A 12,203-nucleotide genomic window follows, 5' to 3' on the forward strand; every position below is an offset into this window, starting at 1 on the left:
GAGAATTTGCTTTATTTTTCTTCCCCTTTTGTAAATTTGCAGCTCTGTAGATTTCTAATAACAATAGCGAGTGGTTTCCAATAAACAGTTTTCCCATGAGGCATCAGCTGGGTTATCACAACCTGTCCCATCCTGGAATGACTGTTTGGTAAAAGGAGTGAGCATGAGCCTGTCTTTTGGAGCAGACAAGGGGAAAAAAAAAATATATATATATATATAAAAAAAAATGGTAATCTGAATTAAGTAATTGCTTTGAAAAGGTAATTTTCACTCCTCAGTGCTTGCATTTTGATCTAGCACCCCTCCAGCACTGGGATCCACAGACATCTATTGCCACGAGTTTGTGTCAAGAGGAAAAACAAACTCCAACAGGTATAGGTAAAATTTGAAAGAGATTGTTTGGAATAGAGAGTAAAACTCAGGTTTAAAAGACAGTAACTGATACCAGTTGTTAGGTTAAAAATGTTTAACGCCTAAATGAGATACTTATGCTGTTTTTGGGGGACCAGGGATTTTATTACACAGCCAAACAGCCAGATGTTTACCTTGGGGTTTTAATGACATGACTTATGTTTTCAGGTTATTTTATCCATGAATTCAATACCTCGTGCTGAAATGTGGCTGTATATGTTTAGTCATAAAAAGGTTCTTGTATTTCTCTAGTCTGCCTGGCTCTTGTGTCTGCCGGCTTGGACCCCCTTTACAGGAGAGCCTGCATTTGAACTACTTCAGAACTTGAGCTTCATCCAGCTCAGAAAAGCTTGGCTGGTCAGTGTGAACAGAAACAAATGACTTTGAAGCCTGCAAACTTAATTCTGCTTTATTTTTGCTGGGTTTGCACAACTTTAATGACCAAGAGGTGAAACATCCATTTCAACAGAATCAGAATCTGGTTGTGGACTTTCAGATTCAATTTTAAAAAGATTTTTTTTTTTTTTTAATCCTGCCAGGGTTTGCAGTTATGTATCTGGAATGGTTTAAAAATCTAAGGAACATTTTAAAGGAGACTACATGGCTAGGGCTGACGAAGGAGAAATACCTTTCACTTTGCATTTTCACATGGCCTGCCTTTGCCAGAGCTCTTGCCTGTTTTCTGTACCAAGTTGGCAGCCAGAGCTTGCAGGTCTAAATGAAGCAGTTACTGAACAAAGGCACTTTATGTTTTGACCTCTGTGCCCTGAGTCTACATCACCAACCTGGCTGGGTATTTATGTTAAATAAGGTCAACAAATATAGACAAGTTGTGTTTTGCAAATTAAACCAAACCAAAACAACAACAACAAAAAAAGCACCTTTCTTTAATTCTGCCTCTTTCTTGTTTCACAGGCAAGAAGAGAAACCCTGGGCTGAAAATTCCTAAAGAAGCATTTGAACAACCACAGACAAGCTCCACGTAAGTCTGCAAACACTAAAGCAGGATAAAAAGAAAACCACAAACCCCAGCTGCCTTCCAACCTTCGCTTAGTGCCTGTGCTGCCATGGCCAGGGGCTGGTGGCCGGTCACAGCCAGCATCTGGGGCTCGTGCTTCCAGGGCTGGGATAACGGGGACCCTTCATGAGGAATGGGGGGCAAAATGCCTGGGTTAGTGTTGGCACCGTTAGGGAAGATAATAACTCAACAGCCCTTGTATTTCTCTTGTAGCCTCAAGTGCAACCAGGGGGTCCCAGCCCATCACCCTCTACCTATCACTGCCTGTGGTATCTTAATAAAGCGCTCAGGAAAAGGGAAAAGAAACAGAATAAGCCCCCAATTGTAACCCATGTGGCACTTCTGCCACCTAATTTGAGTAACATGCATTTGGTCAAGGCATAAAAATTCATCCCCTCCCCTCCATGCTCAGCCTTGCAAAATAAAACCTTGTGTTTTTAAGGCAATTTCTGCAACTGTAGCCTGCTTGGCTTTCTTTGCTTCCTGGAGGATTGACTTTTATTAGCCTGTTAACCTGTCCTGTGTGACTTAGGTCATCATTTACAATGTTTTTAGACCTTTATGCCTGTTTAATCCATTTTTCATACAGGCTGCCAGAGATTTGGTGCTTGCCACCTGGCTTACCTTTCACAATGAATCTCTCTGGGTTCCTGCATGGGGAAGTTGGTTGTGAGAAACGCCAACTCCAGCAGTTTTCTTCCTGACCCCTTTTTGGGGTGACTTTGTGGATCTTGGCTATATCTGTTGATCCTACAAAGCCAGGAGACTGGTTAGGCTGCTCAGGGCTGTGAGGGCTGCTGGCCTGAAGGTGTGAAGGGGTGACCTAGGAGACCATGGGGGTTGTATTAACTTATTGAGGAGAAATTGATCTTTGTGAGTCACATTTCACATCTTTTCCCTTTTCTCTCCTGCAGGCCACCCAGAGATCTAGACTCCAAAGCCTGCATCTCTATTGGTGAGGAGGTAAGACTAGGAGTCATGGTGAGAAGAAGACCTCTGGGGACAGGTGACCATCCTGGGCTGGCTGCTTGTCCAGGCGGGCTCCTCATGGGATTGCTTAACTTGAGCCCCCCCCCCAAAAGGGCAGATTAAGAAACACAACTGTTAAAAAAAATGCAGCCCATTTTGCTTGAGATGGAAGGCAGTTGCTGGATGAATAAAAGCTAAGAAGAGCCAGCTGGGAGCTTGTGTGAGCCCTCACAGCCACCTCCAGCCACAGAGAGATGACTAGCATCTGGTGTTTGGGCTTCTCCAACAAGGGCTGTCTCTGTGGGACCGATGGCCCCATGGCCAGCTGCAGTGGGACCTTTTGGTTGTCACCACTCTGATGTACATGCCCCCAAATGCTCACCCTTTGCATCTCATGACACCTGAGTCCTCTTCATGTTTCCACCTTGGAAATTCCTTCCTTGCCTCAATAAGGTGCAGCTAATCCCCTGGAAACAATAATTATAAAACAAGGGGATTGCTAACAGCAGATTTTATTCTCCTTTGCAGTTCCTTTGCTGATTTAAAGCCTTCATCCAAAGTATTTCCCTTCACTAATATTGAAGGCCATCTCATCAGGAGTCTAACTCAGGATAGATCTTCCTGTCCTGGAAGCAAATCCTTCTGACAGCATGGAAACCAGTCCACCTGGTGTTCTAAAAAAAAATAGCAGAGGAAAAAAAACAAAACTGAGGACAGCTCTTTTGATAGGAGAAAATGGCACAGCAGCATTCATAAAAGCAGTTTAAAGCTGGGCAATAAATTTATTAGGTGCAAAAGATAGGCCTTGTTGTCAGGGAGTTAATTTATGAAGTGAAATGCTAATCCAATGGTGTTTTATAATGTCTATCTTTGGATGCTTTTCTTTCATTTTGGATTTTGTATTTTCCCTGGCATGAAGCAAAGGCTGGAAGGTGGAAAGAGTATGAGAATCCTCTGGAGCAAAATGGTGCAGCACCGAGGCAGAGAAAATGCCTGCTGCTAGAGCAAGTGCCCTCTCCAAGAAAATAATTTCTCCCCTGCAGTCCCAGGGATGAGGAAAAGCTCAAGCGCTCCAAAAAGGCTCCATGCACGGAGGCAGAGAGCCCGTGTTGGATGGTGCAAAGAGAAATGCACTTGTAAAACCCAGAGCTCGGATTTGTGGCTGTCTCAGAGGGATTGACATGCCATGGCTTGTGTTTCCCATAGATCTGTTACCTCGTTGGCCAGCCAAGTTTCTTTAGGATGCGATCCCTCTTCCACCAGCCTCTCTACACTCACCCCTGATCCCTGGGGAAAACCACTTTCCCTCCTCTCCCTTTAAACTTTGCTGCTCAATTTAAGAAGGACCTTGAGAGAATCTGAGTGCTTTTTTGGAGAAGGTCCCGTTGAACAGTAGGAGCAGTGTCAGGCAGTCAGAGATGCTTAAATCTCTTGCTGTTACACAAAAATGTTACTCAAGGCTCCTTTCTACCAGCAACGTAGCTGCGAGTGAATGACCGGAGCGCACAGTACCGCAGTGTACGGGCTCTGCACGCCGTGGCATCCCCAGCCAGCATATTTCAGGCTGCAGAGGTTTTTTTTGGGGGGGTTGTTTGGGGTTTTTTTTTTTAATTTTCTTTTTTCTGCTGTGCTGGCAAAAAGCAGTGTGGGATTATGCACTGTGAATCAGTTCATTATAACCTGCTTCTTTCTGTAGAATGATTGACTGATGTGGTTGTGCGTTCAGCAAACAGCATGGCTGGTTTTAGTAGCAAAGGCATATTTTGAAACATCCAAAAATAATAATAAGCAAAAAATAGAGCTGCTGCACAATATCACGACAGAAAGGAGAAGGGCAGGTTAGAATGCAGGGCTCCAAACAAAGTTATCCTTTGTGTAAGGCCAGGAGAAAGAGATCTTGAATGGTAGACAAAATAAATCCTCTGTGGTTTAAAAATGGGGCACACTCAGTTGGTATTTGGCCCATCTACAGGTCTGGAGAAATAAGGTTTTACAGGCTTTAAAAAAACCTGGAGATATTTCCGTGATTGTTTGTGGGAGGAGGAGGATGGAAGGGAAAATAAAACCCAAACCAAAGACTGAAGGTGATTCCTAGGGGAGAAGCTCTCGTGGTGTTTTCCATTCCTTAGAGGATGGAGAAGGTGACAGTGCTGGCAGCTAAAGGGGGCTGGGAGGGGGACTTGGCTGGGAGAACATCCCACCAAAGGAAGGGTCCTCCCTGCGCTCGCCCTGCTCAGGATGCTCATCAGCACAGGCTCCCAGCTCATGCCCTTATGAGGCACATCCTCTTTAGAACTACTAATTACTGCACAGTCGTTAATCCTCCTGACAGCCCCTGAGGACCATGATTTTTTTTTTAGCCTCATTGTAGTGGTTTCACCCTTTTGGTTTGCAGCCAAACACAACCTGCTCTCTCACTCTTTATCAACATTCTTCTCATAACAAATCCTACACTGAAACTAAAGCACAACTGTTCTAACTACGAAGAAGAAAATTAACTCTCTCCTAGCAAAACCAGGACACTTATGAACACAGTTAGGGAGGGAGATGTGCAGAGGTGCATTGATGTGCCAAGCAAGGCTAGGTTTCTAGGTTTTAGGGTCGTTTCACTCACAGAATCACAGAATCACAGAATCACAGAATATCAGGGATTGGAAGGGAGCTCGAAAGATCATCCAGTCCAATCCCCCTGCCAAAGCAGGAACACCTAAATGAGATCACACAGGAGTAGATGTACATGCAGTGGCCACCTTCACACTGATGATTTTTTTTGTTCCCCTCCAGAACTTTGAGGTGAAAGCTGATGACCTGGAGCCCATCTCCGAGCTGGGACGAGGTGCGTACGGGGTGGTGGAGAAGATGCGGCACATGCCTAGCGGGCAGATCATGGCAGTGAAGGTAGAGTTACCCTCCTGAGGTGCTTTCTGTCTGTGTCGTTGTGTGTGGACACCCTCCTCGCTCTTGTTCGTATACATTTCTAATCTTGCTTGTTCTGACACGTGCCTTTGGTGGGATCAACTTCTTTCTGTGTGGAATCCTCTCTCTACACAAGGGCCGAGGTAGATTTGGGCTGTTTAACCAAGAAAAGAGGTGTCTTTTCAAAGTATGATGCTCAACGTATTTCCAGCATTGTGCTGCATACAAATATATTGTTCATCTCTGTCTGCAATATTCCTATTTTCACTAGGATTTTACAAACTATTTGCCATCATTTTTTCAATACACATATTTTTTTCTAATGTAGATATATCCTCAGATTCAGGGCTCTGCACACTATTTGTAACTGTAAAGAAGAGTGTACTGTAAATTTAATTACATAAGATAATTTTCTTCAGCTGGACTTTTTTAGTCTCTTTGGAACAGGGATTTTATGTTGGGTTTTTCATGTTTTGTCTGCTACGTTGGGATCTTGGTTCGTGACAAGCTCGTAGATACTATTATGAAAAGTTTTTGTAACAACAGTTTAGATTTGTAAGCTTACGGCTTAGGGAAATAGTCATGGGAAAATTTGTATTTTGAGAAAGACCAATTTTTTGCTTGGCTGAATTTTAGCTCAAGTTTCCTTTCAGAATAAGAGAAAAAAAAGAAGAAAAAAGTTGCAGAGCTGGAAGCTATGAGCAAACTGAAGGAAAATTGTTAGCTCCTTAAGTTGTGGATAGACTTTGCTGTGAATGCTGAGATGTGTCTCAGGTTCTCCACGCTCTATGTTTGGTCTTTTTGTTTGCTTTGGTGTTCACCAAACTGCAAAAGACCTCTCTTGAGTATGATGGAAGATCTGAAGAGGGTGTGTCAGGAATATTCAGGCTATTACTTGCATCTGTGATGCTGAACAGTTTAATTCTATCATGCTACTGGCCTCAAGTGGCTTTGGCCAGGTAGCCTGGAATATGTGTGTGACCCATGTTGAACTATGTTGTGCCCCTTTGTGGTGCTTCCCAGCTGAGGTTCTGCAGGTATTTCACATAAATGAGATCTCTTCTCTGGATGACTGTGAAATAATCAATTTTCCAAAGCCATGGGGAGCACATGGGCTCTGGTTTCAGGGCTGGAGCTCTCTCTGGTGACCAAAATCTGCTGATGTAAATAAATGTCCAGTACAGTTCCAAAAGTCCTGGGTTCCCACCAGCCTAGAATTTGATTTCCTGCTCCCTTCTCCTCTCCCAAGCCACAGTGACTTCTAGCTGTTGCAACCAGAGTGGTGTTTGCAGGGAAGAGCAAAATCACCTGCAGTTTGGACTGAGGTGAGAAGACTCCTTCAGCCACCATTGCCCTCTGTTGCATCAGGGGGTGCAACATGTCCTACCATGGGGGCTGTGCTGATGATGTGCCTATGACAAAGAGATATGAGAAAAGGGTAACACAAAGAGCTGTGATAAAAGGGTAAAGGTGTGATGTCAAGGCACTGTGGCCAGCACAGATATGTCTGTGATGAGTCCCCTGCAGCAGCAGCGTGATATGAAGGTGCTGACACCCAACGCTTTGTCTTCCAGCGGATCCGAGCTACAGTGAACAGTCAGGAGCAGAAGAGGTTATTGATGGATCTGGATATCTCCATGAGGACGGTAGATTGCCCCTTCACTGTCACCTTTTATGGGGCACTTTTCCGAGAGGTATGGTATCCTGGAGATCAGCCATGCTACCCCTGGGAGACTGGATCCTCTCCCAAGCTCTGAATTCCCATGCCTGCACTCCCTCCAAGTGCCAGGGGTTTAATCTCCATCTAGACATGGAGATTTAGTACAATATGGATTTGTTCAACCCCAGCCTAAGGATCTGTCACATACAGTTACTTCTTGGTGAGCCAGGGGAGATGCAATCCCACATGAGGAGGAGCCAAGGGCAGTCAAGCCCAAGTGCCAGGGATGTGTGAGGCCCCTGTGCCAAGATGTTGGAGCTTGGTGGTGGATTTCAGTGATGGGGACAACCGACTCGCAGCCTGATCTGTTAATATTGTCCTGACTTGCAATGGGAAAGCCACATGGAGGAAACGTGTGGAAAGCTCTGAAGAGCAAGATTTATTGAAGAGTTTTAAGCATAGCTCTGCAAAGCTGAACTTTTCCTGGCTGAGCATTTGCAGTGGCCTGAGCATGTAGGGAACCTCAGTCCTGGTAACTTTCAGAGCTTCTAATTCACTGTGCCTCTGCTTTGGGAAAAGACAGCAGAAAATGTACCCAAAATGGTAGTGGACAGCACTTCATTCCAGCTGGGGAGGACGGAAAGAGAAGGCCCAGTACAGTTTTTTTGGATGACTTTTAAAAGACAAGGAAGAGGCAAACAGGCCAGCAAAAGGCAAGTGCCAAAGAAGACCTTTGCCTGTGAAAGAAAAGAAAAGGAAAGGAAAGGATGCTTCATTCCAGTGGCAGATATTTGCTTTCTTTATCCTCTAGGGAGACGTGTGGATTTGCATGGAGCTGATGGATACCTCACTGGACAAGTTCTACAAAAATGTCATTGACAAAGGCCTGACGATTCCTGAGGACATCTTAGGAAAAATAGCTGTCTCTGTGAGTATTAGCAGGGAGAGGAGGGAAGGGAAAGGGTGTTTCTCTTCTAAACCAAGTCCTATATGACCCAGTCTCCCTTCTGTGTTTGAACTGCGAAGAGCATGGTCCACAGGCCAGCCCATGTGAACATTCTTGGTTGGCTTCCAGTATCTCATCTGAGGTGATGTTATTTATAAGGTATAAATACCCCAAATGTGCCTGTAGGTGTATTTGAGAGGTGGCACAGCGTTAGATGTGAAGAGAGCCCTGCATCTCCTTTGCCTTCTCATTAGGGTCCTGATACCCCTGGGAGAAGATCCCTGAGCATCCACTGTCACCTTGGGCTGCTCTGAGGGTGCAGGACTTGTAGGAGATATATTTCCTCCTCATCATAGTGCTGCTGTGATTCACTCTAGATTTGTTGTTTCAGATCGTAAAAGCACTAGAACATCTACACAGTAAGCTCTCCGTGATCCACAGAGGTAAGTGCCAAGGCACACAGCCGTGACCATGCTGGTGTCTGTCTGCCCTGCACCGTGTGCAGCCAGGCATAGGGCTCCTGAAATACCTGAGATAAAATGGACCTTTGACAGCAAAAATATTCTCCAGCATCTCATGACTAGCAAAACCTAGTCAGAGGAGGTGTCTGCTGGTTTGCTCTTTAAAAACCACACGCTGGTCCCAGCATTTCCCTGAAGTGGAGGAGAAGCAAGCTCCAGCCTGATGGTGCTGGCAGAGAAAGGGTTGTTTTCCCCTGCCTTGCATTTCCCTAAATCCATGATCTGCTTCAACATCTCTGCAAAATTACACCAGGCTTTTCCTTCTGACCTTGGGTGGGCTTTGGATCAGGCTTTGCAAAGCTTCTCCCCTCACTCGATGGTTCCCCGTTGACGTGCAGTGAGTGGCATCTCCATGCCAGCGTGATGCCTCATGCAGTGATCTAACCATCCTCATCCCCTTCTGTCAGCTTCCCCGAGCACTGGTGGGGCCAGAAGAGTTTGATACCTAAAATAGCCTCAACTGAAGTCATAAATACCCTCCTTTAAACTCTTCTGACATTTTCCCCTCTAGAGCATCTCAAAGATGTCATGAACACACTTAGAAAGAAACAAATTTGCAGTGTTGCTGCTTGACACCTTTATTTATAAAAGGTCATTTTCAATTTGTCATGAGGAGGAAAAAGCCTTCTCTGGAGTGTGTGACTGCTGGGGAAAGGAGCATCTGAAGCGAGCAGAGTTCAGCTCGAGCAGCCACTCACATTTTGTACATTCTGCATGTGGCTGGGGGTTGAGTTTCTGCCTTCTGTATCGTTTACAGTAGGTGGAAAATGCCGCTCGGCTTCTGGATTTCTATTTACTTGTTTAATTTCCACTGAAAAATGGTCTTGTTACAGCCTAGGAACAGATGGGTGAGGATCTCAAATACCTGAAGCTTTTGATTGCAAAATGCTGATTAGAGAGCAGATGTTAATGAACTGTAAACCATCCAATTCTAATAATCAGGAGTTAAAAGCAGCTTCTGGCCCACTTTGGATGGTGTTTCAGCTCTTCTATTTAACAGTTTATCACATGTAGACAGAGGACCTTCTTGCAGAAGAGACCTCTTATTTCTGGGTGGCAACAGGGAAAGGATTGCTCCCTTTGGAGGATCAGTGCTAGGACAAGAGAAAACAGGGTTATCTGTGCTACCTGCGCTGTGCTGAGATTTCAGCTGGGATTCATCTCACGGGGAGTGGTTACCTGCTGCACAGGAAAGCACCTCCATGCTCCGTGGATATCACTTGCTAACTTCTTTCTGTGCCTTCATTTCCCTTTCTGATGGTGATTCTAACTGCCTTCATGAGTGTGATGCAAGTGTTGAATGCAGCAAGGATTATAAGGCTGTGATGGGAAGCAGATAAATCTGGCAGTAATAAATAGATGAGACACTGGCCTGATTTCCATAAGGTGTGGAGCACCCACACGCCTGCTGCTGTTCACATTGCCTTCAAGCTCGGTAGCCTTAAAATTAGAGGCCATTTCTGAAATCTTGATCCTTCTCTTAGTTTACTGCTCTCTCCTTCCCCTGCAACCCTTTCTCCTCTTCACCCTTTCCTGCCCATCTCTCATCCTTTCCCTGTGTGTTTTTTCTTTCGCTGGCATGAGACCAGATCCAGCTGGTGATGTGCCAGAGCTCCAGCCCTTTGCAGACATCCTCTAAAGATGCCCCCAACCCTGCTGAGCTGTTCCCTGTGAGCGTTCCGATCTCCGTGCCCATCTCCTGACACAGTGGGATATGACAGTTAGGTGCAAGGTTACTTCCCACTCCCCTAAATCAGAGAGAGAAGTCTTCAAGTGAAGGGACACTTGCAGGACATATGACAAGCCCATGAGGCTGTCACCTGAACTTGCAGTAGCCTCAGCCAGCTGGGTTTTTGGCTTTACAAGGCGCAGGGGTTTGCACAGGCACCTTTGGTGCCCTCTGCTGATAGGAAGCTCTTTGGCTTTTTATTTTATGATTTTATTTTCTTTTATTTTATTTTGGCTCGGCACAGCCACCCATGTGTGACAGTGACTGTGGTCTGTGTTCCTTCTTGCAGATGTAAAGCCCTCTAACGTGTTGATCAATACGCAGGGGCAGGTGAAAATGTGCGATTTTGGAATTAGCGGTTACCTCGTTGACTCGGTTGCTAAAACCATGGATGCAGGATGCAAACCCTACATGGCTGTAAGTTGAGCCGTGGAGAAGCTGCGTGTGAAAGCTACTGTGGGACAGCCAGAGGAACATGAGCCTGGGCATCGGGTCGTCCTTAAAAGGGGGGAAGGATCAGCCTCCGGCATGTGTCCTGAGGACTCGTTTTGGAAGACATATCCCTGAAGTTACTTGTAAAGGGGCAGAGAGAGGAGATGGATCTCATGGGTCAGATCAGATCTCCTGGGCACAGCTTCCTGCTGCCTTGTCACCTCCCTGTGACCTTGGGGAAGGCTCTGTAATTACTCTGTGCTGCATTTTTGCTGTTTGCCCTGTGGGGACGATGATACTTCCCATGTGAGAGGTAAAAAACAGATCCCAGGGAGCAGGTCCCTCAGACTCCTCCTGGGAGATGCTGTTCAGGATTCACCCTCTTTGGAGCACTTGAACAGGGTGAAAACTGTCCTGGAGAATTGAGGCTTGTCACCCACTATGTGCCAGATGTGGTGGGTCAGCTCCACCACCCTAGTCCCTGGTGCAGGTACCGTCTGCTCTGGGTGACCCATTTCAGTGTCTGCCCTTACTGGCAAGGATATGGGACCACATCTGGCCCCACAACAACCAAGGAAGCAAGCTTAGTGGCATGGGCTAAGTGGTCCTGGTTCTGCCACCATGAAAGACCCTTCTGAGGTTGGTGAGCCCTGGGTGTGGGCATTGCACTGGGGCCATCCTTGTTCCTCAACCATCTTTGTCTGTGTTCACAGCCTGAAAGAATTAACCCGGAGCTGAACCAGAAGGGCTACAGCGTCAAATCTGATATCTGGAGCCTGGGGATCACGATGGTAGGTAGGGTGACCTGGGGGCTCGCAGCGATGGCAGGAGGGTTGAGTGTTACTCATGGATTTATTTTCCTCCCCATAGCCCCCCTGACACTGGTTCCTTGGGAAGGTGGCAGGGTGGGAATGGGAATAGAGCTCTGGGGGTACGAGGTAGCATGCTGTCAGGGTTGAAGGGAAGGAGGACGGAGCTGCTTTGTCAACTCCTTGGTGTCTTCAGACGCGTTGAGTTGCCACTCTGATGGGGACAACCCTGCTGTGGTGGCCACAAGCTGCCGGGAGATGGCAGCATGGGCTAAGGCGAAGGTGTCATGTCTGTCGCCTTGGAGCAGGTTGGATTTCAAGCACAAAAAATAATAATTAAAAAAAATACTCCCAACACTTCGCAATTAGCAAAGTCCCCATCAGAAGAGGAGGGATGGGTGGTGTCTCCCACGCAGTGTTTAGGGGGAATCCATCTGCTTGCAGAGGTATTTTATAGCACAGTTCCCCCTTTGCAACATGGGGTTGTTTTTTAATTTCTAACCTTTCCCAGGCGATGTCTAACATGAGGGTAACGGAGAATTGAATATGGAGACTGCTGGGTCTCCTCAGGCCTTTTTCTCTCACTGGGGAAGGTTAAGCAAGACATTGTGGCCAAGTTGGGTCAGGAAATGCCACATATTTATGTGGGACCTAAAAAACCACACCCCTGAGATTTCACAGGAACCCAGAATCCATGGGGCAGGAGGGTGAGGTGTGGGGTGTCTGCACCCGATGCCTGAGGTGTGGGTTGGGTTCTGTCTTCTCAGATCGAGCTGGCCATCCTGCGCTTTC

General features: G+C 46.3%; 1 protein-coding gene across 1 annotated transcript in view; it reads left to right on the forward strand.

Annotated features, from left to right (window-relative positions):
* The first annotated feature begins 1,316 nt into the window (after positions 1-1,316).
* The window catches only part of LOC104532186 (dual specificity mitogen-activated protein kinase kinase 6), an 18,054-nt gene continuing 7,167 nt past the window's right edge, over positions 1,317-12,203 (forward strand). Inside the window, exons 1-9 of the mRNA XM_029087297.1 lie at positions 1,317-1,393; positions 2,344-2,392; positions 5,183-5,296; positions 6,889-7,008; positions 7,786-7,902; positions 8,312-8,363; positions 10,460-10,587; positions 11,316-11,393; positions 12,179-12,203. The exon at positions 12,179-12,203 is cut by the window's right edge and continues 130 nt beyond it. Coding sequence (XP_028943130.1) covers positions 5,258-5,296; positions 6,889-7,008; positions 7,786-7,902; positions 8,312-8,363; positions 10,460-10,587; positions 11,316-11,393; positions 12,179-12,203 — 559 coding nt within the window. The 5' untranslated portion in view covers positions 1,317-1,393; positions 2,344-2,392; positions 5,183-5,257. The remainder of the gene's footprint in view (positions 1,394-2,343; positions 2,393-5,182; positions 5,297-6,888; positions 7,009-7,785; positions 7,903-8,311; positions 8,364-10,459; positions 10,588-11,315; positions 11,394-12,178) is intronic.

The sequence above is a fragment of the Antrostomus carolinensis genome, unplaced genomic scaffold, assembly GCF_000700745.2.
Source record: "Antrostomus carolinensis isolate BGI_N321 unplaced genomic scaffold, ASM70074v2 scaffold14171, whole genome shotgun sequence".
Classification (NCBI taxonomy): Eukaryota; Metazoa; Chordata; class Aves; order Caprimulgiformes; family Caprimulgidae; genus Antrostomus; species Antrostomus carolinensis.